Consider the following 24,584-nt stretch of genomic DNA (forward strand, 5'->3'; position numbering starts at 1 on the left):
CACCCTCCAAGTTGTTGGTGTAGAGGGAGAAAAGAAAGGGTGCCAGGACGCATCCCTGTCTGACCCCCCGCTCTACTGTGAAGGTCTCCGTCAGTTCTCCCTTTGTCCCGAAGCGAACTCTTGCGGATGGGTTGGAGTAGAGTTCCCTTAAAAAGTTCAGGAGTGGTTGGTCTACCCCCATCTGTGCTAGAAGGGACCACAATTTTGTGTGGGAGACGCAGTCAAAAGCCGCGGACAGATCTACGTAAGTCATATAAAGTTTTGCCTTCTTTGCATGCACATATTTTCCGACAATTATTGATAGGTTTAAGGCTTGCTCAACAGTGCCTAATCCTTTTCTGAATCCGAATTGGAGATCGGATAGGACACCTTTTTCTTCCGCCCAGTCCTGTAATCTTTCTAGTATCACTCTTCCTGCTATTTTCCCCAACGAGTCCAACAGGGAGATTGGGCGATAGCAGGCGGGGTCCATACGATTACCTTTTTTAAAAATCGGGACCATTATGGATTTGGTCCAGGACTCTAAAATTCCTACTTTTGCCGTAGCGCTACAAACCCTTGTTAAAATTGGTGCCCAGAGGTCTGTCTGGTGTTTAAAAAGGTCAGCTGGGACGCCATCCGGCCCTGGAGCCTTACCTTTTTTGGTGGAGTTCAGTGCCACAAGAATTTCAGAAATTTCGAATTTAATGTCTATTGGGTATGGTGGGAGTGTTTTTTCTCCTTCTTCTGTCTCTGGGTCGTAAGTTGGTTTTTGAAAGATGCTAGTGAAATGTGATACCCAAGTTACAGCATCTATGGCGACTTCAATTTTTGGGCCCGAGTCGTCCGCCAGGAAAGGAGTTCTAATAATTCTCCAGAATGCTGTTGAATTTTTTTCTTGAGCGCTAGTATGGAGTTCGTGCCACAGCGCTTGCTTTAGTTCCTCTTTCCTCTTTTTCCTTGTTTTTAGGTATTCGCTCCTGAGAGTGGCTATTGTACTGAAGTCCCTATCATTTTTGTTTAAGGCTAACTTTAGTCTTGTATGTGCCTTAGTGCACTCTTGATTGAACCAACCAGTGGTCCGCGATGAGTCAGTTTTTTGTTTTCTTGTAAGTAGCGTCTTTGTTTTTTCCATGATTTGGGCGAAGTTAGTTAAAAGCTCCGTGTCATTAGTAGCTATGTCCAAACAGGTTTCAATTTGGGGGTAAACTGACCTTATTAGTTCTTTGGTGAGTTCATCAGGATTGATCCTCTCCCACTTTATGGTATACCCATTTGCTTTATCCAAATTGATGTTTTCCTGAGTCAGGGCATTTGCTATTATTGCTGGGGTACATTTTTGATGAATTAATCGGACTTTTAGAGTTAGTATTGCATGATCACTCTGAGAATTCGGTAGCACTTCGAAGTTCTTTACTCTTGTTTGCAGAGAGGCTGATATAATTATAAAGTCTACCGTGGTTTGATGACCTCGTCCTATGTAGGTAGGTGCAAGTGAGTTTTCCCCATATTCCGAGGTGTTTACTATCTGGAGATCCAGATCGGATAGGAGATCGTTCATTTGCCTTCCCATTTTGGTGTGCGAAAAATGTGTAAGTAAGAGGCCATCTTCTGTCACCATGCCTGGGCATTTTCTTTTTAGTTGGGTGCAGGCGTGAAGATTAAAGTCGCCTGCCCATACTATTGTTGCCGGGCCTCCTACCCCTTGCTGCATTATAAGGGTGGTTAATGTTCCATGGAGATGGGCCAAAACTCTCTCTAAGTCCAGTTCCTCCAGATTATTATAAAAGTTAATAATGATCATCGACTCTCTTTTCTGGAAATAAAGACCTAGGATCTGCAGGTTTGTTGTCAGTTCAATAACCTTTGTTCTAACTCTTTTGAATAGTGTTAGCTAGGTAAATACACAGACCTCCCTTTGGTCTGCCTAGATGTCCCGACTGCGCGAGAGACGAGTACGTCTTGTACCCCTGCAGGTGGTATTCTTGTAGTGACCATGTCTCTTGTATACATAATACTTGGTGATTAAGCGTATGATACAGGATTGTCCCATCCTCTATTTTTGTCCTTAGACCAGCAATGTTCCATGAAATCAGGCTCAGGTTTGTTGAGCTGTCATCTGGGCTTTGTGTTCTTTTTAGTTTCACGGGAGCGGGTGGGATCTCTCGGTCTGGAGAGACTGATGGGAGTTCAATGAGTTCCATACGATCTGTATGGTTTTGGGAATATGCCTGAAATTGTGGTGGTCAATCGACGCCGTCCAGGGGACTATATCTGTTTGTTAGGTGGGGACCATTCCAACTGTCCCAGCGTGTGGGGTCGTTGTTCTTTGTCCGGTGGTCCAGTCCACTCCATTCATTCATGTCTCTGTCTTGGTGACTTGGGCCTAATGGTTTGAATGGGGGAAGCCATCCTTGCCGCGGCTGTTGCCATAAGTGGGTGTTATAGTGCGTAGATTGCTGAGGTTGCCACCATTGTTGGGTATTGTGATGTGACCATGGAGGTGGGTTTACCGGAGGTGGGGTGACAAAGGGAGTGGATTGGGGAAATGAAACAGGTGGATGCCACTGAAAGGCTGGATACTGTAAGTTTTGCAGGGATCTAGGCCTCTCTGAATGGTATTGGTGGTGGTACATATTGTAGTCAGAGGGATTTATAAAGTTGGGGTTTATTGGGTGTGCTGACGAGGAGAAATTTTGCCTTGTGGATGGAGGTAGGAAGTAAGACAAGGGAAGGGGGTTTATTTGTGTGGCAGGTCCTCTGTTGGACGAATTACAAATGTAGTTTGCTGCCCCTATCTCCCTGAATTTGATACTGATGACGTCCCCCGCTATTGTCTTCGTGCTTCTGCCAACCCAATCTCCTCTACGTGCAGAGAAGATGTCGCCCCTGATGTGGGCGGGTAGTGGTCTGTGGATATGGAGCCACTGGGCACATTTATTCCTCAGCTCTGCGAAGGTTTCTCTTACGCCCTCCTTCAGTGGTGGAACTGCTGTTAACACCACCACGAAGGGAAAGGCTTCCGGGGGTAAGTTGATTATTTTGGGCCGAGGTTGCTTGGTCTTCAGATCTGGTGGATTTTCTTGGGAGGGGGTCTCTGCTGGAATGGTGAGATTTCCTTTCATTTGCCTGTTATTTGTTTTTGATTTTGATTGACCTACTGGATCTATTTGGGTAGTGGACGAAAGATCTACCGCTTCCGGGGTGTTTTTGGAAGCATCCAGATTGGTCGCTTTTTTGACTAATGGATGTGTTACTGCCGCTTTTTTGGTTGATGATAAATTAGTCTTATTTATTATGCTGGTTATTTGTTTGGTGTTGGATGGTTTTTTTTGGGGTATTTCCTGTGCGCCCTGCATTGGGGCGGAACCATTCCTGCTTGGTTTACAACTACATTTGGTGTTGATTAATGACGTAAGTCTGTCCAATTTTGATATGAGTGGTTTAATCTGCGCTGTAATTTTTGCCTCAAGGTCGGATTTTAAGTCCATAACCATATTTTCCACCCAGCAGGGGATACCTGCCGAGGAATTTGGGGTGGGTGTAGTCAAATTATGGTTCTTGCTTTTTGTCCTTGGTTTTTCGTTGCTGATTGGCGTTGCCTTGAGATTGGTGGAGACAATTTCCCTTATTTTTGTTGTGTCTTGGATCGTTTCTGGGTCGGGTGGTACAAGATTATTGTCGTCACTCTGGTCTAGTTTCTCGACCGGTGATTGGCAGGCTTCTAGGTCTGGGGTTGCGTCGAGATCGACGTATGATGGATCAGAGTCCGATTGGGTTACGGACAAATCGACAGAGTTTGGAACGGTCAGCGTAGGAGCAGTATTTGTTGGTAGTGGCAGGGAGCAATTATTAGCTACCGGGTGAACGGGAGAATTTGCAGTAGCAAGTGAACCGAGCGAAGATCGTTTTGCCTGCATGAGGTCCAAGGAGACTCTTTTCTCCAGTAAGATGATGCTTTTGTCAATGGTATCATTGACCCTGGATATAAAGAGATCTATTGGGCCGGTTACTTGTGTCACCAGAGCCACTTTCTTGGTTGCGCTTCTTGTTTTGGGACGCATCTTAGGTCCCAAAAATGTGCGTTTGGCTTCGAGAGGGGCTAGGGGGATCGTCGTAGAGCTCAGGGTGACAGGGCCGGGGCCGTCCTCTGCCGTCCTCGAACGGCCTCAAACGGCCCTGTCTTTGCCCTGTCTTCGCCCGAGCTGCGTCCCGCGCTGCGGGAGAGGGATGTTGTTATGTAGGAGGCTTAAAGGGCGGGGGGCGGGGCCAGCAGGGAGAGCGGACCGGAAGCTCTTCCGTGGTCTTGCAGGGACTTCTGGGAAATGAAGTCCCCGCACGCTCGCAGCCCCGCTGGTCCCTCGCGCCCCTTACCGCCTTGCTGCCTTTGTCCTGGATTCCTCGCCTCTGGTCCTCTGGATGCTGCCTCTACCGACACCCACCGACGAAGCGGCACCCGCGAAGCGGGTGCGGCGAGAGGTGGGCTGGGAGGCTGATACGCTGTTTGTCCGCTAGAGTGGAGCTTTCCGCTTCAGTGCAGGGTAAGTTAGGTGTCCCACAAGGTGGAAGGAAAGGGACGCCTTTAGCAGGTTCAGGTGGGCGGGGGGCGGGGCCAGCAGGGAGAGCGGACCGGAAGCTCTTCCGTGGTCTTGCAGGGACTTCTGGGAAATGAAGTCCCCGCACGCTCGCAGCCCCGCTGGTCCCTCGCGCCCCTTACCGCCTTGCTGCCTTTGTCCTGGATTCCTCGCCTCTGGTCCTCTGGATGCTGCCTCTACCGACACCCACCGACGAAGCGGCACCCGCGAAGCGGGTGCGGCGAGAGGTGGGCTGGGAGGCTGATACGCTGTTTGTCCGCTAGAGTGGAGCTTTCCGCTTCAGTGCAGGGTAAGTCAGGTGTCCCACAAGGTGGAAGGAAAGGGACGCCTTTAGCAGGTTCAGGTGGGCGGGGGGCGGGGCCAGCAGGGAGAGCGGACCGGAAGCTCTTCCGTGGTCTTGCAGGGACTTCTGGGAAATGAAGTCCCCGCACGCTCGCAGCCCCGCTGGTCCCTCGCGCCCCTTACCGCCTTGCTGCCTTTGTCCTGGATTCCTCGCCTCTGGTCCTCTGGATGCTGCCTCTACCGACACCCACCGACGAAGCGGCACCCGCGAAGCGGGTGCGGCGAGAGGTGGGCTGGGAGGCTGATACGCTGTTTGTCCGCTAGAGTGGAGCTTTCCGCTTCAGTGCAGGGTAAGTTAGGTGTCCCCTGCAATGACAGACAAAACAAAATACCAGTCAGGCGGCACACTATGCTAAGCACACACTTTTAGCCTATGTGTTTTAAGCCACGCCCTTAATTACATTGGCCACACCCCCTTGAGAGACCCCCAGTTGATTCATCCCACTTAAAGCCCTGCCCCTTGCTCAGCAGGACGTCCAGCCGCAGGCCCTTGCTAGCCAGACGAAGAAAAACGTTATCTTGGGTGAATGGGACTAGCTGCAAAGCGAAGACCCGTGTGACGCACGTTAAGGTCTGGCAGGTGTTTCCTACAATATGTTACCCGTTTTTAAAGCACCACGAGTTATCAAGGTAGAAGGCGATGCATCTGCCAAGTGCTGTGACGTGATGTTGCAGTGTAGGCACTTTCCTGTGTAGCTCTGCAGAGTCGGAGGAAAGGAGGCCCCTCTTGAATGACGTCCTACCTGGCTCCTGCGTCGGGAGGCCTAGGGGGGGACCTGCTGTTAATGTGTAACCGGTCTGCCGGCAGTGTGTGCTCAGACGACAGAAGCTGCTGAGCCTGTGTTTGCCGTGAGGCCTGAGGGTGAAATGTGCTGTGTAAGCAGCAGCCTGTCTTTAGTGCTGCGAGTCCTGAAGACTGAAAGCGTCTGCAAGGCGCTGTGAAGCTGCCTGGACTGAAAGGGCAGCGTTATGCGCCAGTGCAGTGAGGTCTTCGGACAGAAAGGGGGTGATGTGGGGTCTATCTTTAAAGCTTTAGGAAGTCGGAGAATAGCACGCGCTTTATGATGGTTAACCCATCTAATGAAGGGTGCGAAGAATGGCGCTAAAAGGCGCATCAGAACTGTCTGTAAAGTGCTGTGAGATCTGAAGGAGAATAGGTTGCACCTGCAATCAGTCCGGAGAGCATAAGAGGCCTGAGACCTGGACATGCTTCATAATGACATGTGTGGTGGGGCGAGGTATGGGCGGTTCAGGTGCAGTGTACATCTGTCTGTTAAGTGCTGCGAGGTGGGAGCATTGAATGAGATGCATGTGTAACCTCTCTGCAGACATTTAGGAAGCTGTGTAAAATGGTCTCTACAGTTCAGTGACGTCTGCAGACATGCGATGCGCATGGAGCCTGTCTGCAGAGGGTTCTCAGGCCTGGATCCATAACATGCTTCATAACGTGCAACCGGTGTACAGTGGGCCATTACCTGCGGATAAAAGGGTCTGTATGATGTCCTCGCCCCTAGATGAAGACAAACCCGAGGTTTCTTCTGTTACCTCCTTGTTGCTGAATACCTGCCCTTGCCGTCCATGAACATGCATGCGGATTAAAGGTCACACATGACTCTTACATCATCTGTTTTTGTGCAGGCAGCAAGGGCAAAGCTCCTTGCTCAACAGCCGGGAAACAAGATATCCAGGAGGGTCCGGATTAGCATATGCATTGCTTTATCAATTAGCATGGGGTGTCTCAGAGCTGATTAGAATGTCAGGGATTTGTGAAGACAGATCAGGAAGGGAGCCATTATTTCCGTAGACGTCGGTGGTGGAATAGCCTATAGCAGCGGTTCTCAAGCTTTTGACTTCTGGGGACCCCCAATTAATCATTACTGGAAAATCTGGACACCCCCACTGAGTCGTGACTGCTAGCCAAGGGCCCCAGCATAAGCATTGTTGATGATTTGAACTGCAAAACAAAGAACAAAAAATACATTAAAAAACTTTCAAATACACAAATAATGGCACATTTTATTTAATTCGGAAACACATATACGTATATTTAAAAAAAACTACATTTAAAATAAATGTTGGAGCTTTTCTAAATTCATTTGTGGCCACTTATTATTCAAACCGTATTCTGTTAATGCACCTGCTCTGCTCCCACAAATCAATCTGAAGATAGCACTTAAATGTGTAGTCTCCAATATCAAATGACTTCCGATTTACAGTATATTTAAAAATGTTCAATTTTACATTTAGATTCTTTATTTATATATATACTTTATTAATCTGTTAATAATATTACATTTTCTAAGTAGCCGGGGACCCTCTGAGGAGGCTTCACGGACCCCCATGGTCCCCGGACCACAGGTTGGGAACCACTGGCCTATAGTAGTTACTATTGAGCGTCAGTGTTATCCAAGTCGAAGCTGGATGTGGGGCAGCCGTACAGCACCTAACAGCACACTGGGGCATTATTACTAGTAGGACAATGCACTCAATAGTGTGCGTACCATGATGCTGAGCTTCCGGCAAATCCAATCTTGCACAGATTTTGCACTTGCACCACCAGGAATAAAAATTCAAGGTAAGAGATTATTTTGATGTCAGTGCACACTAACGCCACCATTTAGTGGACATAATGTCCCAGCTCGCCATGAAAGAACTCTGGAAAAATAGGAAAGATTTTATGGACTTGGAACAGCCCTTGTTTTCACAATAAGGCTAGCAATGTTGCCTCTCAAAAATGAATACCAAAAGGTGCTGAGATGTCCTAAAATGCCATATTGTCTGCTATGCAAGTATTACCTAACAACAAAATGCTTCTCCATCAGCTCAGGTTGGTATAAAAGGCAGTGCAGCACAGCAGTTCATTCGCACCTAGCCCGCTTTATTTGTTGCAGTTCCTGCATTTCAAGAGCTGGAGATCATTTTCAGCGAGTTAATAAAAGGCAAAACCCCAACTTCCACATTCAAAAGCACATTGAGGCTCAACTGCCGTCACCATAAGTGCATTTCTCCAATCGAAGGATAGCAGCTGACCAGGCGGGAGACCTGGAGTGGTGATCAATGCAAAATAATGACAACTTTATCCATCCTTTAGAAAATACTACAACTGCTACCCTCAAGACGGTTCAGAGAATAATTCAGGATCCTCATTATTCGTATAACTTCTACTGCTCAAGGACTAACTGATGAAGACCACATCACAGTCTATGGTTTGACCAGGCAACACTCGATGTCACATAAATTCCAGATTTTTTTAACAAATGTGGTCTGAAAACCCCTACAGATGGTCATCGAATAGGTCACTAATTACATGTCATTTTATGACACTAAGATTTGGGTCTCGTCTACAAAAAGTAAGGAAGCAATTTGCTTTAGTGAAAGGATAAACGTCTCTATCGAGGCAAATTTAACAATTCAAAATTACAATATCAGTACAAAGCCATCATGAACACCCCCGTGCAACCTATTTGGCTGACAAGCTCACTGCTTCTGGTAGCTCTTGTCACAGTCTCAACCAGGAAACCCTAAGGCTCTTGACAAATAAGTTGCAAACATTAAAAACAAGGAAACAGGTCTACTCCATGTGTGCTCTAAGGACCTGACCTGGCAACCCTGTATCCTCCAGGACTTCCCCCAACTCTGCTCTAATTTTGGAACTAGCTGAAGACACACCTCTTTAAAGAACACTACAGCATGATATAGTAATAGTCCATCACAACTGGTAGATCCTGGCTATCCTCCAATCACTCGTTTACTCTGCCTCTGCCCATTATGCTGTAAACCACTCCACTGGCTGCATTGGCACTGCTATAAATATCACAACCACATACATATATACTTAAGTTTTCCTTTAGAATATCTGGAAAGTTATAGCACCCTCCTCGACCAACAAGATTTTCAATGCTCACACAACCAGAAAAACATGTTACCTTGAGAAACTAATGAAAGAAATGTCAGTGTTACAAAAATCCAAGGGATTTCAAAGTTGGATTACACCAAACTCTCAAATAGTTTCATAAATATCTCCAACCTTAGAAGTGGTCAATATCAGAAAAACTGCAGTTAAAAAATAAAAGTTGTGTAGGGTTTGTGGAAGAAAAGCCTGCAGAAATAAAGTTTTGCAGGGGGATTTTTGCACAAAAGAGTATTTGTAGGAAATTTAGCCCCAGAAGATACGTTTGGGGAAGGCCGAATACTTTGCCAGTAAATTGATACTTTTACATACCCCAATGTACAATGCAATCCCTATATACTGACGAGATGGAATAAGGGGAACAGGAACGCAAATCTGGGCAACCTCTCACCTTAAATATATTTAAGATTGTGTCCTTTCTTAAATTTCCCTTTATGGAAATGAATACATTTTGTAGGGGTGGGCAGAACTTGCTGAATTTCACTCTGCCGAATTCCGCAAAATTATATGAAAACTCCGGAAGATTTCACAGAGTTCTGCCAATGGGAAGAAAATATGCTGCAATTTAGCGCTGGTAGCATGAGCAGCGCTGAAAATCAGCACCAATGGAACCAGGCATTCCACAAGAGCGCAGGCCATTCGAGTTGATTTTGCTGCCACTGGAGTAAAAATGTATTCGAGGGGCAGCCTCAGGCCATGCATGCCTGCGCTAGAAAATCAGGCTAGGGGACGCCAAATCTCTCTTGCAAGCTCACATTTTCTGCAGCATCCCAAGATAAAAATTCTGCCGTTCAGCGATTGGCAGAATTTGGGCAGAACTCCGTGTTAAAGAGTAACTCAGAGTGTCTAAAATTCGGCCAATTCCGGGGCCACAATGAAACATTCTGCCCACCCCCTAAAAATCGATACCTAATTAACAATGTATCAGCAAAGCTCTGACACCCCGAAAAGCTCAAGAGAGCAAAGCACATTGGCTAGAATGTTTGTAGGGTCAGCATGGTCTCACATAGACCAATAGCTCCTCTGTCTATGAATAGGGCATCGCACATTTAAATATAGCGTGGTTGAAGAATGACAAAGAACGAAGAATAAATAGAGTTGCTAGTATAAATAGGAGGTCCCTATAGCAAAATGAGAATAATTGCAATTGATGAAAGAAATTCAAATCTCAAGAAGAGACACTCCAGTTTGACATTAATAGCCCCACAGAAAAAAACAAAATCAGTTTTCAGTGTACAGAGAAGGATGTCGACTGCATCCACAAAGTCACAAATTCTCACCTTGTCAACATTCAGCGACTATAGAAGAAAATTGTGATACACAACTTCATTACAACAATCAACGGATTGACTTTGTAGCATATGGATTTAAAACCCAGATTGTGGTAATCTGTACCAGATCCACCCCTCAATAGGCCTCTGCAAGGAGGGTCTCTAAATCTGCAAACCAAATGACAGTGCTTTCTGGAAAAATCTGTTTGCACAGTAGCCTTACAGACATAAGTGGTAGGACCATATACGAGGGAGAGCGGTGTAATATTTTCTCAGTCCTCTTCATCTTGTTTATAGAACAGTTGTAGAGACATGATATAAATTAACAGTAATTTTGGTGTCAATTTACAAAAGGTGCACAATGTGGTGAACATAACATGTTTCAAAAGACTAGGGAGCCTAGGTGCATAGCCTTTTTGCAATTACATTTTTGCAGTTGCAAGCTTTAGCAATTTTTAAAATATATATATACCAAATGTATTTATTTTTTATTTGACATTTATATGGCGCAGCAAATCATACCCATTGGGATCTCTTGGTGGATGGCAGCACACTAGCAAGACCCCTGCCCACACCGACCCCCTAGAACAACCAGGTTTTTAAACATTTCTTAGATTTAGTAAGTCATTACTGAATTGCAATTTGGCTTAGCGATTCAGAATTTGGAAGGGGTGTGTTTAGGGCATCCCTAAATACCAAATTGTAGTGGGATGTATGTATGTATAGAACTGAATGGCTCGCACAATATGCATCAAGGATTGTCATCGTGTGCAGCTTAAGACATGTCCCATTAGATTCTGAAGATGTTTAATCTGGATAACTGAATTCAGGAGGATCGATCTAAGACAACAAGATGGGAATGTATGCACATTAGTGAGGGGAAGCTGGTGGTGACCTCACGAGAGGTGTCTTCAACACTTGAATATGTACTATAAAAGGGAGTTTATGAAATGGGGATATATCCATTCTTGCTGTAACACCGCAAGGCCTGTGCAGTTCGAAATAGATCCTTTAGTCAGGCACGAGCTCAAATTCAGTTCTCAATTCGACAACTGGTAAGTATCTGTCAAAAGAATGCCAGCTGCCTGGCGCCATGTTGCCAGTTAACTATAAAAGAAAGAGGAAGGAGACTCATGGTAGCAAGTAATAGACAAAGACATAAAACTATTTAACGTTGTTTATGGTCCATATAGTATAGAGAGATTGCTGTGGTTGTTGCAGCAGTCGGTCTCCGGTAACTGAGAGAGATTGCTGTGGAAGCCACACCAATAAATCTTTGCTAAGATGGAGAGCTAGGCCAAGGAACCAGTGAGGGTGTTTCCTGCTACAATCATGACAAAGAAAGCACTCAAAAGGTGGGTAAGAAGGTTTTGCAAATAATGTAGCTCTTCTGTCTTCGGTCATGGTGGAGACAAAATGAGGGGAAGCCATGCAAGAGCAGTGTCCATTTATGCCAGGCTGCCTGTGGACACTGTAGTACAGTTTAGAATGGGACAGTTTCTGGTTCTAGCACACAGGAATGCCCACAACATTTAGGAACATTGGATGCCCCCTGTAGACTACTTATTAAACGTCAACCTCGTGTATGCAACACTTCAACCCTACAAAAAGGCTCAAGCACCACAAATCCTTATCTCATATGACAGACAGGACAACCTGTTCCACCCACTCTGTCTAAGAATTCAATAGTCGTTACATGCTCGACTCTGGGATCTGGGAAAGCCGCCAATGAGTGTCAACAGTATTAGAAATTCACCCCCCCTGCCTTTCTTAGGGAGTCCTTTTGAGATGCATGAGGTGGACCGGTTCTCTGATTCAAGATGCTGTACACGGTCGTCAATGCCCAGCGAAGGTTGCTCTGGTTCTAGTGTCACATCACTGTCTAAGGTTTGCTGCTCCTCGGGAAACGCAGAAAAAGCCTCTAGGCATCAGTTATTTTGGCAATCAAAAACGTTATTCGTTTTATTCCAGATCTGGCCTTCTTTAAATAGAACAGTCGAAGAGGATTCGCTTCCTGCTAAACCCCACATGTAGGTTGCCAGAAGTTGGAAGAAGATTTGAAAGGGAAGAAAGAGTTATCCGCATAGTGGTACCCCAAGAAGAAATTGTTGACAATCCACAAGCAAACAGCAATTCAAAAGGAGAAATCTTGCTACCCATATAGCTCTTGTTGCTATAGCAACTGTTACACAAATCGGTGCAGTGCCATATTGCCATTGTGTGCCTGACACACATTTAACCACGGGTTGGAGGAAAATTTAAACATGAGACCTATATGTGATGAAACCACTTGAAAAACATCAGTAACGAAAGATACATCCCTGCCTGGAAACAGCCTAGATGAGTTGTATGGAGTTCACAGTCAACTCTTTATAAAGGGCACGAGAAGACCAGGTCCGTGGTACTGATGGGAAAAATGATTTCTCTCACACCAAGGGTGACAGAACTATCAGACGACCCTTTGTCATGTAAGGAGAACGACAATATTTGTGTATTATTTTCACCCACTGGCCTATTTAGCTACATGGAGTGGGCTACAATGTACGTCTCATCTGTGCAAGGACTACAATACTTTTTCATCCGAGGACATACACGGGATAAAAAAGCCTATTAATAGAGGGGCACTTTTCACCCCATACAACTGCACTGTCTAAAATCTGTATATTTTATTTTTGGGGACTGGCGTTTATTTTTCCTCAACAATCTGTGTACCAGGCAAGAAATAGAAATATATAAAAAAGGGAAAGAAGGTGAACGATGAAAAAACAGTGGGAAAAGGGAAAAACAGAGGAGAAGTACCTGCAAAAGTGAGATGAAGAGGCAGGAGGTGTCTGGTGGGGAATTAAAGAGGAATGGGGTTGAATCAAGACTTTGCAGGCTTAGTATTCTGCACCCGATCTTTGATATCACTGGCCACGGGCTTCAAGCTTCTGAACAAAACATTGGCACTTCCAACTCATACCTTTCTATATTATCATACACTTATCATATACTTCTCATCTCTATTTCTATCTTGTAAGTTGTTTTGCATCCTTGCTCTCTCCATTTGCCACTCTTCGACTATCGCGCTTTCCCTCCTCTCTCAGTTCTCTGCTTTTCTTTTGCTCTGGGCCAAATTCTGATGATGAGATGTGCCATCTGAAAGTACCAGAATCTTGATCATTGTCCCAAACAGATGGTGTCTATGCTTGCCCAATATCTCTTATGAGTGGCACTAAGAGGGGACATTCCCTTTTAAAGATCATGACTGCTCTAGGGATGGAACGAGTTGTAGAGCAGAGGTACTTGACAGATATGCGATAAGAACAGTACAGTGTGGGGGCCAAGATACAAAAAGAGAACATATTTTATGCCCTTTTATGCAGATGATCTTCGACTCAGCATCTGAAATCCAAAGGATATTTACCCTCAGATATTTTACTTCTGCCTTGGAAAAGAATAATATATAGGATGAAATCATTCTAACAACTAATGCTATGCGCTAGTGTTTCGATAGCCCTACAATCAGTAAAGGTCTGCTTCAGGTCATTTTTACGAATAATTTAGTATGAAACTGTTAAAATATAACCACTTTTACAATAAATGACTCCTCTGAGCAATAATAAATAAACGGATTCTGTGTTAGATGCAGGGATAATAAATATAGTTTAGTAGCATATGAATTTTTTAAGACCAACATGCTAATTATGAGATCATAATGGCAGCTCCTTCAGCAAATCTGCTGACACAGAGCAGATGATAAAAATGTTTACCAGCGAAAAAGTGACATTTTTCTAATTTAGCAATATTGGATCGAATAAGACTGTAACATAAAATGAAAGCATTTAATGATGGCATTAACCTATAAATAGTGGACTTAAAATGTTGCTTCTTTTTTACAAGTATCAAAACTTTATTGGCTGCATTGCCATAACTAAAATTGTTACACTGAAAAACACCTTATGACTAAAATACAAAAAAACAATACACGCTAAATATGATAGTGCTAAGGAACAAGCACGATTGCTCTTTGGTTGCCCCGGACCATGCAAAGCTCTGTACATGAAAAAGACAGGGGTCTCCACAAGAAAGTTTTGCTTCTGCTGAACTCACCCTTCTCCAAAAAGTCCCCAGTTTAGAAATATCGGAATGTGCAGACCTCCACTCGATTAAATACATCACAAAGTAGTCCTGCTCCAGTGTGCTGATCAACCTGTTGATCACAACTAAGCAACTGTTTACCTCTAGTCAGTCCTTGGTAGACTAATGCAGGTCAAGACCAAATTCTACAAGGTCTGTGTGAAATTCGGCATTTCAGGAGTATTGTTCTGCAGATATGAATGTATGGTGAATTCCAGACAGTTAGATAGCCAGGAACCCTGTTGTAACGGTGCGTCAACGAGTGGGGAAGCAAAAAGCCTTCTTACGACAGTAATGTCGGCGAGGCCTGAGTGGACACTGCTGCAGAATGTAATAGTCTCTCTCTCATGCCTTATTATAGCCTCATAGCCAGGGGGCTATACCTGCTATTAAAGGCCAGCTCCTCGGCTCGGGCCTTTAACAAAGGAGCGGGACTTTAATAGCTGGTATAACCCAGCTATGAAGGGCTATTAGGCTATTAGACAATTCTGCCACTAGAGGGCAGAATGTTCTAACAAATAAAACAAAGGCCTCTCTGGATTCCGACGGGGTTTACATCCCCTGGGGCTCCGAGAGGCCTATGTAAAACAACATTGGAATGTTGCTTTGTTTAAATCCCCTCGGGCTCCGAGAGGCCACTTTAAAACAACATCTTGCTTTGTGGGCTTTTACCGGCCGTAGAAGCTCGGAGCACTCCATTTTATTCAATGGAGTGCTCCACATTCCAATGTTCTAATATAAGTTATATTTAACAATCATTGGGATACGACTCATCTGAACCCAGCTTGCCATTTCGACCCTTAATAACAGCTGTTACAACTTCCCAACCCCTTAGTTCTTTCACTAGCCTGAGAAATGCAGGAACTGCAACCTTTGACAGACGTGCATTCTGCATCATGCGCATAACCTCAGCAAGCTATCCTTTTGGGATCACTTGCTACTCATCAATAACTGCCATAAATGTTCTTATGCACTGAGCTACCTCATAGTTCACTCCTGTGACCAAAGGTTTCGATATCAACCGCAAGCACATTAACCAAACGAGTTGTGCCACCGAGACAAGGATGCAATCTGCAGATTACACACCATTCTCCAGAAGTGTTACATTACCAGCAAAGAATGAACGCCGAAATAGTCATAGAAAAACTGGACTGGAATGTAGGAAAATTTGGGGACTTCATCCAACCAATTTAGTATTGGATGCCTGCTGGATCCAGAGCAGAGATCGGTGTGCGTTTCTCACGGCGGTGCCAGCCTGGCACATAACGATGTTGGCCTGGTAGATACTGAGTACGCTGTTATGTAGTCGATTCTATACTTTTAGAAGATTAAACTCATTTTATTCTAACACTTTCAAAGTGAATGTCAACCAAGGAAGAGATACTATTTCGAGGAATTTGGAAAAAAAGATTTAGCAAAGCTAAATGATGACTAAAGCTCCGAATCTCACAACAGGATAACTCTAGGAAGTTGTTGAATACCTGCCTATGTGTGACAACAAAATATAATGAAACCCAACATCTACTTATAAAGAATGCAGTCACCCTCGGGTATACCCAGGCGTTGATCACCACATATATATGAATAACCAACTCAGTGGCACTCAGTTTATCAAGCTCGAGAGGTCCCTCAGTATCTGCAACTGTGACCATGGGGCAAACATAGATCCCAGCAGGTGGAGTACTGAGACATGTGCTTCAGTACTCAAAAGTCCTGGGAGAAACAAGAAGGATGGGCACTGCCGGAACCACAAGACCTTTGCCGAATACATACACTCCACAGCTGGAAACCAATGCCCTCGTATTATTCCTGTACGCCTTACAGCAGTAATTGGAAGTGTGAGGGCTCAAAATGAAAGGCATTTTGTAAAAGTAAAAAGGTCTTGGTAATACTACTTCATCTAGATATGGCAAGAACTCTTCTCACAGAGACATTGAACCTCCAACCCTACCTGCACCCTACACCAGGTCACACATGTCCTAGTAGGTGTGCTAGTATCTCTGCCTTCAGCCGGTTACTCCTGCCACTTTGCCTCCTTACCCGTTTTCTTGTCTCCACTGTCCCACTTTTATTGCTGTTTTTGTTTGTTGAAAATGTCACATGTTTGTTGGAAAAGCTGATTTGGAAATTCACCACAATGGGGTTTTGCTAGCCTGGGGTGGTAAGGCTGGAGTTCGCCATTTTGTTTTTTTTGTCGGGAACGAGGTTGATGCCCAAACAGACCCTTTAAAAACTATCATGTCACCAACTGACCCTTTTAAAGACCCCAGAAGACTCCATGTAACCCCCCCCCTCAATACCCCCTCCCTGTAGTAATGTCGCTCACTACTGTTCCTCCTTCCTTTTCCCATACCAGTTTCCTCATTGGGGCACACTCTGGAGAGACACAGAAGCTGCCTCTAGACTGCAGGATGGAAGAACCAGAGGAGACAGTTCAAAAGCAACTTCTCTTGAAGTATTCATGAAAGCTTTAAAGCTAGGGGCATAATCCCACTTCCTGTCCGACACTAAGGTCCGGGCAGTCCAGAACATGCTGCAGAAAGACTTCCTCTCTAGGACTGCAGCGCAGCAAGGAGTCACTCCCAGGCAGCAAACCAGCAGGAACAGCGCAGGCAGTACAGCAGCTTCCTTCCTACCTACACCATGGAAACACTAGAGTAGGCAGTCCCGCAGCTTCTTCTCTGAGAATGAAATCGGGCACCTGTAAACAAGGTGCCACTGCAGTTTCCTCAATCGAACTGCAGCCGGGAAAGTCCTGAGCAGGCAGCCTTGCTTGCTGCTCTCTAGGACTCTTTTCTCAGAAGGTCTACGCAGCCCCACAAAGCAGCTGCTTTTATGGAATGCACTCTGGCTTTTCCATGTCAGAGCCTTCAATGACAGTTCCAGGGAAGGCGACCCACAGCTTCCTGTGACAGCATGCGACTCTCTGGACTGCAACACAGGGGGAAGCTGGCAGAACCAGCGCAGGCAGAACAGCAGTGGGCCTTTTGGGAACACAAGCCTGTTCCATTAATGACAAGCTGACTCTGGGCTGCATTCTGTCAGGCCCACTACAGCATCATCACAGGCTGTCCTGCCAAGTACCACGCATTAGGAGTTAGAGTAACGCATTTCAGTGTGGTGCTTTGTATCACTGTACTGAAATGCATTGTCAAGTATTATAGGCAAAGCACCTCGGCTTTCACTCAAGCCGCTAGCGCAGCCCTACAACTGATAAATTAAACTGTTGCGGCAGCTGGCAGCACGCTGTGGAATATGCACGCTGCTTCCTCAGGCTGGCTGATCTACTAGCAGCCGCTGCTGGCAGGCTGTTACAGCATTGCATGTGAACCCAGAATAAGGGGTTTGATTTATGCCGTGGCGCAGCTCTCAGAGGGATATCATGCCTTTGTAACTAGTAAAGTCAGACCTCCATTGCTCCTCAGGTATGTGCGCGTGCGGCCTTCCCTAACAGCCGTACTAACTGTCGGCTATAATGCTATGAGAATACTGTGGGGTGCGACCTCAGTCTGATGCAAAATGGTGGCTGTCTGTGTGCAAGTCCACGTCAGACTGAGGCAGCTGAGATGGATCTGTGTGTAACTGTTCATGTTGGGGCCTCACACATCCTTCCTGTTGGGCAGGGCCCCCCCATGTAGACAAAGAGAGGCCCTGGAGTCCTGACACTCTCCTGATTGGGAGGAGGATGGTGTGGGCAAAAGCTGGCAATGTTAGGTGAGCCTCTGCCGCAAGCTTGTATTTCATTAAAGCACATGGGAATATCTGGGTTAAGTATCTGTTGTTGTTCTAAATATCTCTTTCACCTCCACGTCCAATATCAGGGCTCTATACTATGAACACAGCCAGGGCAGAGAAGCCATTCAAATGGTTACCTAACAGACATGCACACACTCTCTTCACTTAACTAAACTGTGTGATCTTGAGCAGATATTATCGCCCTTTTCTACCCCTGTGCATAGGTCTCCATATCTACCAGAATGAGAAATCCTTGTGAAGGCTAAGAGGTCAAGATGTGTACCATTATTAACAGCCTTCACGCAGGGTTTATGTTCCACAGAAGGGCCACATAGAAGCGATGTCAGCTTCGAAGCGCTACGCTGATTAAGTTCCGTCTGCTCTTCTAACCGAAAACACTGTCCAGACGCCCACCGCCGTAAAACAAAGGCTTGCTTGCTGTTGACAAGCCATTTCATGTGCTCAAACCGTGTTCCCAGCTGCCATGTGTTATAGAACACTCCTTTAAGCTGCTGACAAAATACATTTCCAACCCATAGGTTAGGAAAAACCTATTATTGTACGAGAGGCCATGACATGACTCAGTGCCCTTCCATTTCTGGCGCTTTGCACCAGTTTTTAAGACCTTAGAGCTTCTTGTTGCTCAAATTGGTGTAATTTGTGGTATTTGTTTTCCCTTCACTTCATCGCTTGATTTTGCTCGGTAGAAAGTGTCACTCGTAGTTCTTGAAATGTCACTCATAATTACACTAAAATTATGAAAATGTCACAGATAGCAATCTGAAACCTTAGCAGCTCTGCACTGGGTTAACTGCTGACGGGCCGGAGCAGGCAGTGCAGCAACCCCCTCTCCGGAATGCCTGGCTGCTCCAGAACAGGCAGCAGAGAAGCTGTCCTCGGTCTAACACACTCGAATACACCGACAGCAGCTCCTTCGCTGAGGTGACGAGGCGGCTGGCCCCAGAGAGGGCGGGGCTGCAGGCGCCTCAGCGGGTCACGTGGCAGGAAGCGGAGGCGACTGACGTAAGGGCTGAAGCTTACACGTTAAGCCGCGAGGACTGCGTAAGCGTCGACGATGGGATTTGCTGTCCTGATTAACACGAGGCCCAGATTGGGTTGTGTTTGTGTGAGCGCAAATGCTTTAATAATTCAAAAGAGGTAACCAAGGTTCAACGAAAGGATAACGCTCAGGTTACCGAAGATGAGGGGGAAAAAAACAAACCAGGAGCTTAAAAATTGGAACACTACCTTTCTCTCGCATCCTGCGGCTAGGCCTACTGGTCTCTGCTGATCCGCAGAGACACGCTGTGATTTGATCATTAGGGCTCCTTCCTAAAGCAGCTGGGGGCACATGGTGTGTAAAGAATAAGGAACAGGTCTAGGATGTCATTGCACTATACGATAAGACTACGGAAAAAATATGTCAGGGCAGCAGGCACCGATCATAAATAAATTGACTCATACTTATGACTGCAGTGTACCAAAAAATTAGGAAAAGGGGAATCTGTTCGCTTCAGTGGTGGGATCCACCATGTATTGTCCAGCTCTCCTTATTGCGCCAACCATAAAAGTATGTAGGACATGGGTTTCACACCAAGTGATGACACATTAACTTTTACAGTGTTTTGCAAAGGTCAAACATCACCATAAAGAAGCCACTGGGCATTAATGTCATCAAAAATGTCCCATCAACAAAACATGTTCTTGAGAAAGGTGTCTTTGTGTTCACGTTGTGGTGAATACTAGCACAAAAGAAGAAATGACTGGCAAGAGTACCACGTGCAGACCATGCCAAGGTACTCCTGTATGCAGCACATGACGACATAATTCACCAACACAAGGACACATGTCACTGCATCTAGGCCTAGGGTGCCCGAAGTAGGTCCAGGAAGGCCAGATCCATGCCAGAATTTGAGGTTAAAGTGAACTATGTAAATGAACACTATTTAGAGTCCCACTATAAATGTTTATTGGTTGTGGCTGTCCTAAATATCTAGCGTGGATCCAGCCCTTCCCAGCATACTGTGCAAAGAGACCTGAGCCGCCAAAGATCTTGAAAGCAACCTTGTTGATGGCGTGTGCAGAATGGACACCTGTTCTTGCTCGGTTCGAAAGCAAGATAAAGATTAGTAGGCATGACCTCTGACACAAGGAAGCGGCACGTCGGTCTTTCCTACTAGTGTTTCCTTCCAGACAAGTGTTGTTTTCTGTATCCTGCTTGGTATTTGTGAGACATTAGTCACTCTTTGCAAAGGAAGGAGTACATTTCCCTTTTATTAAGAACCAGTCAGTAACCAATGAGGCACTTACACCATAGATAAGAAGAAACTTAAGTGGGAGGAGACCCAGCATAGTTACTGACCATTTATGCAGAGCTAGAGTAAACCGAGCCAGATATCTAAGGCAACCAAAATATCTGATTCTAGGACAATGCTACCGCTATCATATATGCTCTCAAAAGCTGACAATTCTCCATTAAAAAGTCCTATAAAAGTGTAAATATTCATAAAATCTAAAATTAGACAAACTGAGAGGCATACATGAAGATCTGTAATATTAAAATGCACCTCATGTCGCATTAACAATAAAAGAAAAGCACAGTATAGATTCAGCCACTACTAATGCTTTTATTCACACAGAAGTGAAACAAACTTAAATTTTCTCTCACCAGTCGCTTCTTTCAAAGAACAAGCCAATCCTCTGATCAATTAATGGATCTTTCTATCCTGTCCAATTACTAAATGTGGTAGTTAGAGAAATCAGAATTATAATCCTGTGGTTGTTTCAAGGAACAAGAAAAAGAAGCCGAACTCTTTGGAGCCAAAGATATAGAATGTTCTGAAAGGTCCTTAAAATAATAGGAAGCACTGGATGAAGCATGCAAGTAGCAACAACATGAGATCACCGCACTGAGGGATAGACCTCACTCTAGAGCACCATTTGCTACTAGATGTCATGCAGCCGCCTCGTCTAAAAATGACAAAGAATGTGGAGGCGATGCGGCAATGTTCCTTGTACTTTCATTGTAGAGATAAAAATGCCTGCGAATTTCCCAGACTTTCGGGGTAACCCATGAAACCAAAAGTGAATAGGACTGTGGAAACGAGAATCAGTTAAGTCGAATCTGCCCACTTCATTACTTGTGAAACTCAAACCCTCATGAGCTCTTTAGATTACTATGCTGGTTTGTAAAAATACATGGGATGGGCAGAATACACTGTGTCCACATGATTCACACTGATAAATGAGTGTGGTCCAGGGGTTATGTGCAATATCGATTCTTGCCCTTGAACATTTCTGGATAAAATGGACCAAGATAAACAGTTGCATTCCATGTCTTGTGCAAAGCTCTTTAAGTGGATAACTTACTAAAACATTTTTCTCATTCTTTTCTCCTAGGTTTCCACTATGACCAAGACCTTTGCAAAATCCAAAGAAATGGACGAGTTAGTTAATGTTCAGGCATGGATGGATGATACAATGAGCTCCCAGGATGACATGGCAGAGTCGGACCACCAACATTCTTCCTATGACATGCTAAGCTCCATAAACACCGAAGACCATGGTAGCATGGAGGAGGAAGAGGAAGAAGAGGAAGAGGGTGATGGTGATGGTGAAAAACCCAAGAGAAGAGGACCAAAGAAGAAGAAAATGACAAAGGCAAGGATAGAGAGGTTCAAAGTGCGTCGCGTGAAGGCCAACGCCAGAGAGCGTTCACGCATGCATGGGCTCAATGATGCTTTGGAGAATCTTCGACGAGTGATGCCTTGTTATTCCAAGACTCAGAAGCTCTCAAAGATTGAAACATTGAGGCTTGCCAGGAACTACATCTGGGCCTTGTCAGAGGTACTAGAAAGCGGACAAACGGCAGAAGAGAAAGGCTTTATTGAGATGCTATGTAAAGGACTGTCACAGCCTACCAGCAATTTAGTAGCTGGCTGCATGCAATTAGGATCTCAAACAATGTTTTTTGAAAAACCAGAAGAGAAGACACACATGTGTGAAGCAGTCATTCCAGGCCATCCGGGACATCCTTTTAGCTATCAGACTCCTGGACTTCCAAGTCCTCCATACGGAAGCATGGAATCCCATCTCCTGCATTTGAAGCCGCCCACATTTAAAAGCCTAGTGGACCCTTCCTTTGTCACTCACCCTTCAGACTGCACTACCCCACCTTATGATGGCCCTCTAACCCCTCCACTGAGCATCACTGGTAACTTCTCCTTGAAGCAAGAGAGTTCTCCGGACCTAGACAAATCCTACGCCTTCATGGCCCATTATCCATCAGTCGGCATGGGTGGAGTTCATGGACACGGGCCCCACTTTCAGACCTCAGTGCCTCGGTATGAGATCCCTCTAGACATGACCTATGAAACCTATCCACATCATGTAGTTGGGACCCATGCTATATATAATGAGTAGCAGAACTTCCCTCCTGTCCACTCCAGAACTCAAAGAAACGTCAACGAGCAAACTCTGAGAAAGCTTCGTTTGTCAATACAACCCTAACTGAAAAAACACTGAAAGAGTAATTGAAGCATATGTAGCAATGAGTTCCTTAATAACCTCGAAGGAAAGCCCATTGCATCCATCAAGGACTGCCAGAATCAAACATTAAAGACTTTATGCACTGCTGCTGGGGCTTCATCACAACCACCTGTTGGAGTGTCATCTTGAAGCTTTTATCTCCTTGGTTTGAATGAGGGACCCAAACCTTCAGAATCTGAACGGTCTTCCCTTGTCCTGGTTTCCTAGAAGACCTTTCTGTGGGTATTCGATCCTCAATGGCCTATAGACCCGAAAGCTGCAACTGCAACACCCAAGCAGAAGATTACCAATACTGATTGTCCCAAGTCTATTGAAAGACATAAAGACTCTGATATGAATGCCTTGAACTTTCTAGGACTGATTGATATTGTCACTAAAATCTAACACCACCTTAAGTGCTCAGATGTTTTGAGCAAAAAAAAATTGCATGGTGGATACATAATTTTGTTATGCAGTTATCATCAAATTAACTGATTCTCACATTCACACCTTTGAATCAGGGGTAAATACACTCATGCACCCACCCTTGATGTGTGGAAAGAAGGGTGTAAAGCCACTGGGGAGGACAGGCTCAAGATCACTTGCTCCTGTGGGTGGATGGCTCTCAAAGAGGGAGCGCCTCAAATCAACAATAAAACTCTGTTCATGTGGAAAACTCAGAGTGCAAAAGCACAAGTACACCCACACACATGCACTGGTTAGTTTCTCACTGGTTATCCTCTGTAGACACACATCTTGTGAGCGGAGAGCGGTGTCACATTGTTTAAAAATGAAAGACAAGCCTCATTCTAGTGCCCCCACCCCTTACAGTGAGTGCTACATACCGGATCTCAGCGGCCAAAGGCTGAGCCTTTTTGAAATGTTTTGCTACACTAAAACAAAACAACACAACACAACTTATAGAGTATGCTAACATTTTTGCTACAATTGTCAATCTACATTAAAAATAGATCCAAGCTCAAGAGGTCACTCTACCTACATGTGCAAACAATTTGCCTTGCTTGCATATTGCTGCTGACCTCCTGACAAGTATTCATGTAAAATAAAGACTCCGGAAAGAAAAGATATGAAGGAAATCTAGCTATTTGTGCAAGGGCAGAATTTATTAACCTAGGCACTTCTGCTCGTGAACCGCAACTAACCACTGCCGACATAGACCCTCTCATCCGTGATATCTGCACTACCAGACTCAGTACTGTACTAGATCGCATACACTATGTGTCAATGTTGTATACTGTCACTAGCAATCGTTGACTCATCGATAGCCCACCACATCTGAGATTGAGATAAGCACTTGTTCTTAACTACTGAGACACTTCAATTCACAGACTAATGTACTACGCATCAAATCAAAACATTCCATATATATTAAATTACTTCCCCCAGTTTTAGCCTCTTTTACAAGACACTTTATTTTCGTACAAATATTCGATTGTGTTCAGTTTGTTAGCCCCTAATCATACGGAGACAAATAATTTTTGAAGTTGCATATATACATGAACTATATTCTACTCAATTCTCCATGAATTCCCCCACAATTTAAATAACCACAGGTTTCTTAGATTACTACTGCACACTCCATCATAATGTAAGATGCTTCCAAAAGAGTCATTTTTAGCCTTCACTTGGCTATGTATTTTGGTCACTATTCGTCTATAGCCTGCATTTCTCATTCAAAATGGTCTCATTCATATTCATAAATATATAGTCTAATTTATATAACACACTTTCACCACTTTAAAAAAAGTTAGCTTTTAATATCCATCTACTGCCCTTTCACACGAGTGACATCCGCTTGTTTTAACTGCAGTTCTATATAAACATTCATTTAAGTTTCAAATTCGTGTTTGCTTTATCCTATTATCATGGGACACATATTGAACGGTATGTAACGTTTACAACAAAGTTTTTACAACACACTACCATTACAACGCAGGCATTACCACGCATACCATTACAACGCATTGCGCTGGGGGGCGCTCTAGGATAGGGAATAAGTTTAATTTTCTATCCAACACCTTCCCTAGTGTCCACGGGGACTGGAGTTGGAATAGAAAATTATACTTACCACTATCCAGCACCTCT

General features: G+C 44.8%; 1 protein-coding gene across 1 annotated transcript in view; it reads left to right on the plus strand.

Annotated features, from left to right (window-relative positions):
- Nucleotides 1–24,383, plus strand: part of NEUROD4 (neuronal differentiation 4) — a 35,700-nt gene extending 11,317 nt beyond the window's left edge. Inside the window, exon 2 of the mRNA XM_086964705.1 lies at nt 21,351–24,383. Within this exon, the coding sequence (XP_086820831.1) occupies nt 21,360–22,373 (1,014 nt within the window). The 5' untranslated portion in view covers nt 21,351–21,359 and the 3' untranslated portion in view covers nt 22,374–24,383. The remainder of the gene's footprint in view (nt 1–21,350) is intronic.
- Nucleotides 24,384–24,584: the final 201 nt, after the last annotated feature.

The sequence above is a fragment of the Lissotriton vulgaris genome, chromosome 1_1 (genome assembly GCF_964263255.1).
Source record: "Lissotriton vulgaris chromosome 1_1, aLisVul1.2, whole genome shotgun sequence".
Lineage (NCBI taxonomy): Eukaryota > Metazoa > Chordata > Amphibia > Caudata > Salamandridae > Lissotriton > Lissotriton vulgaris.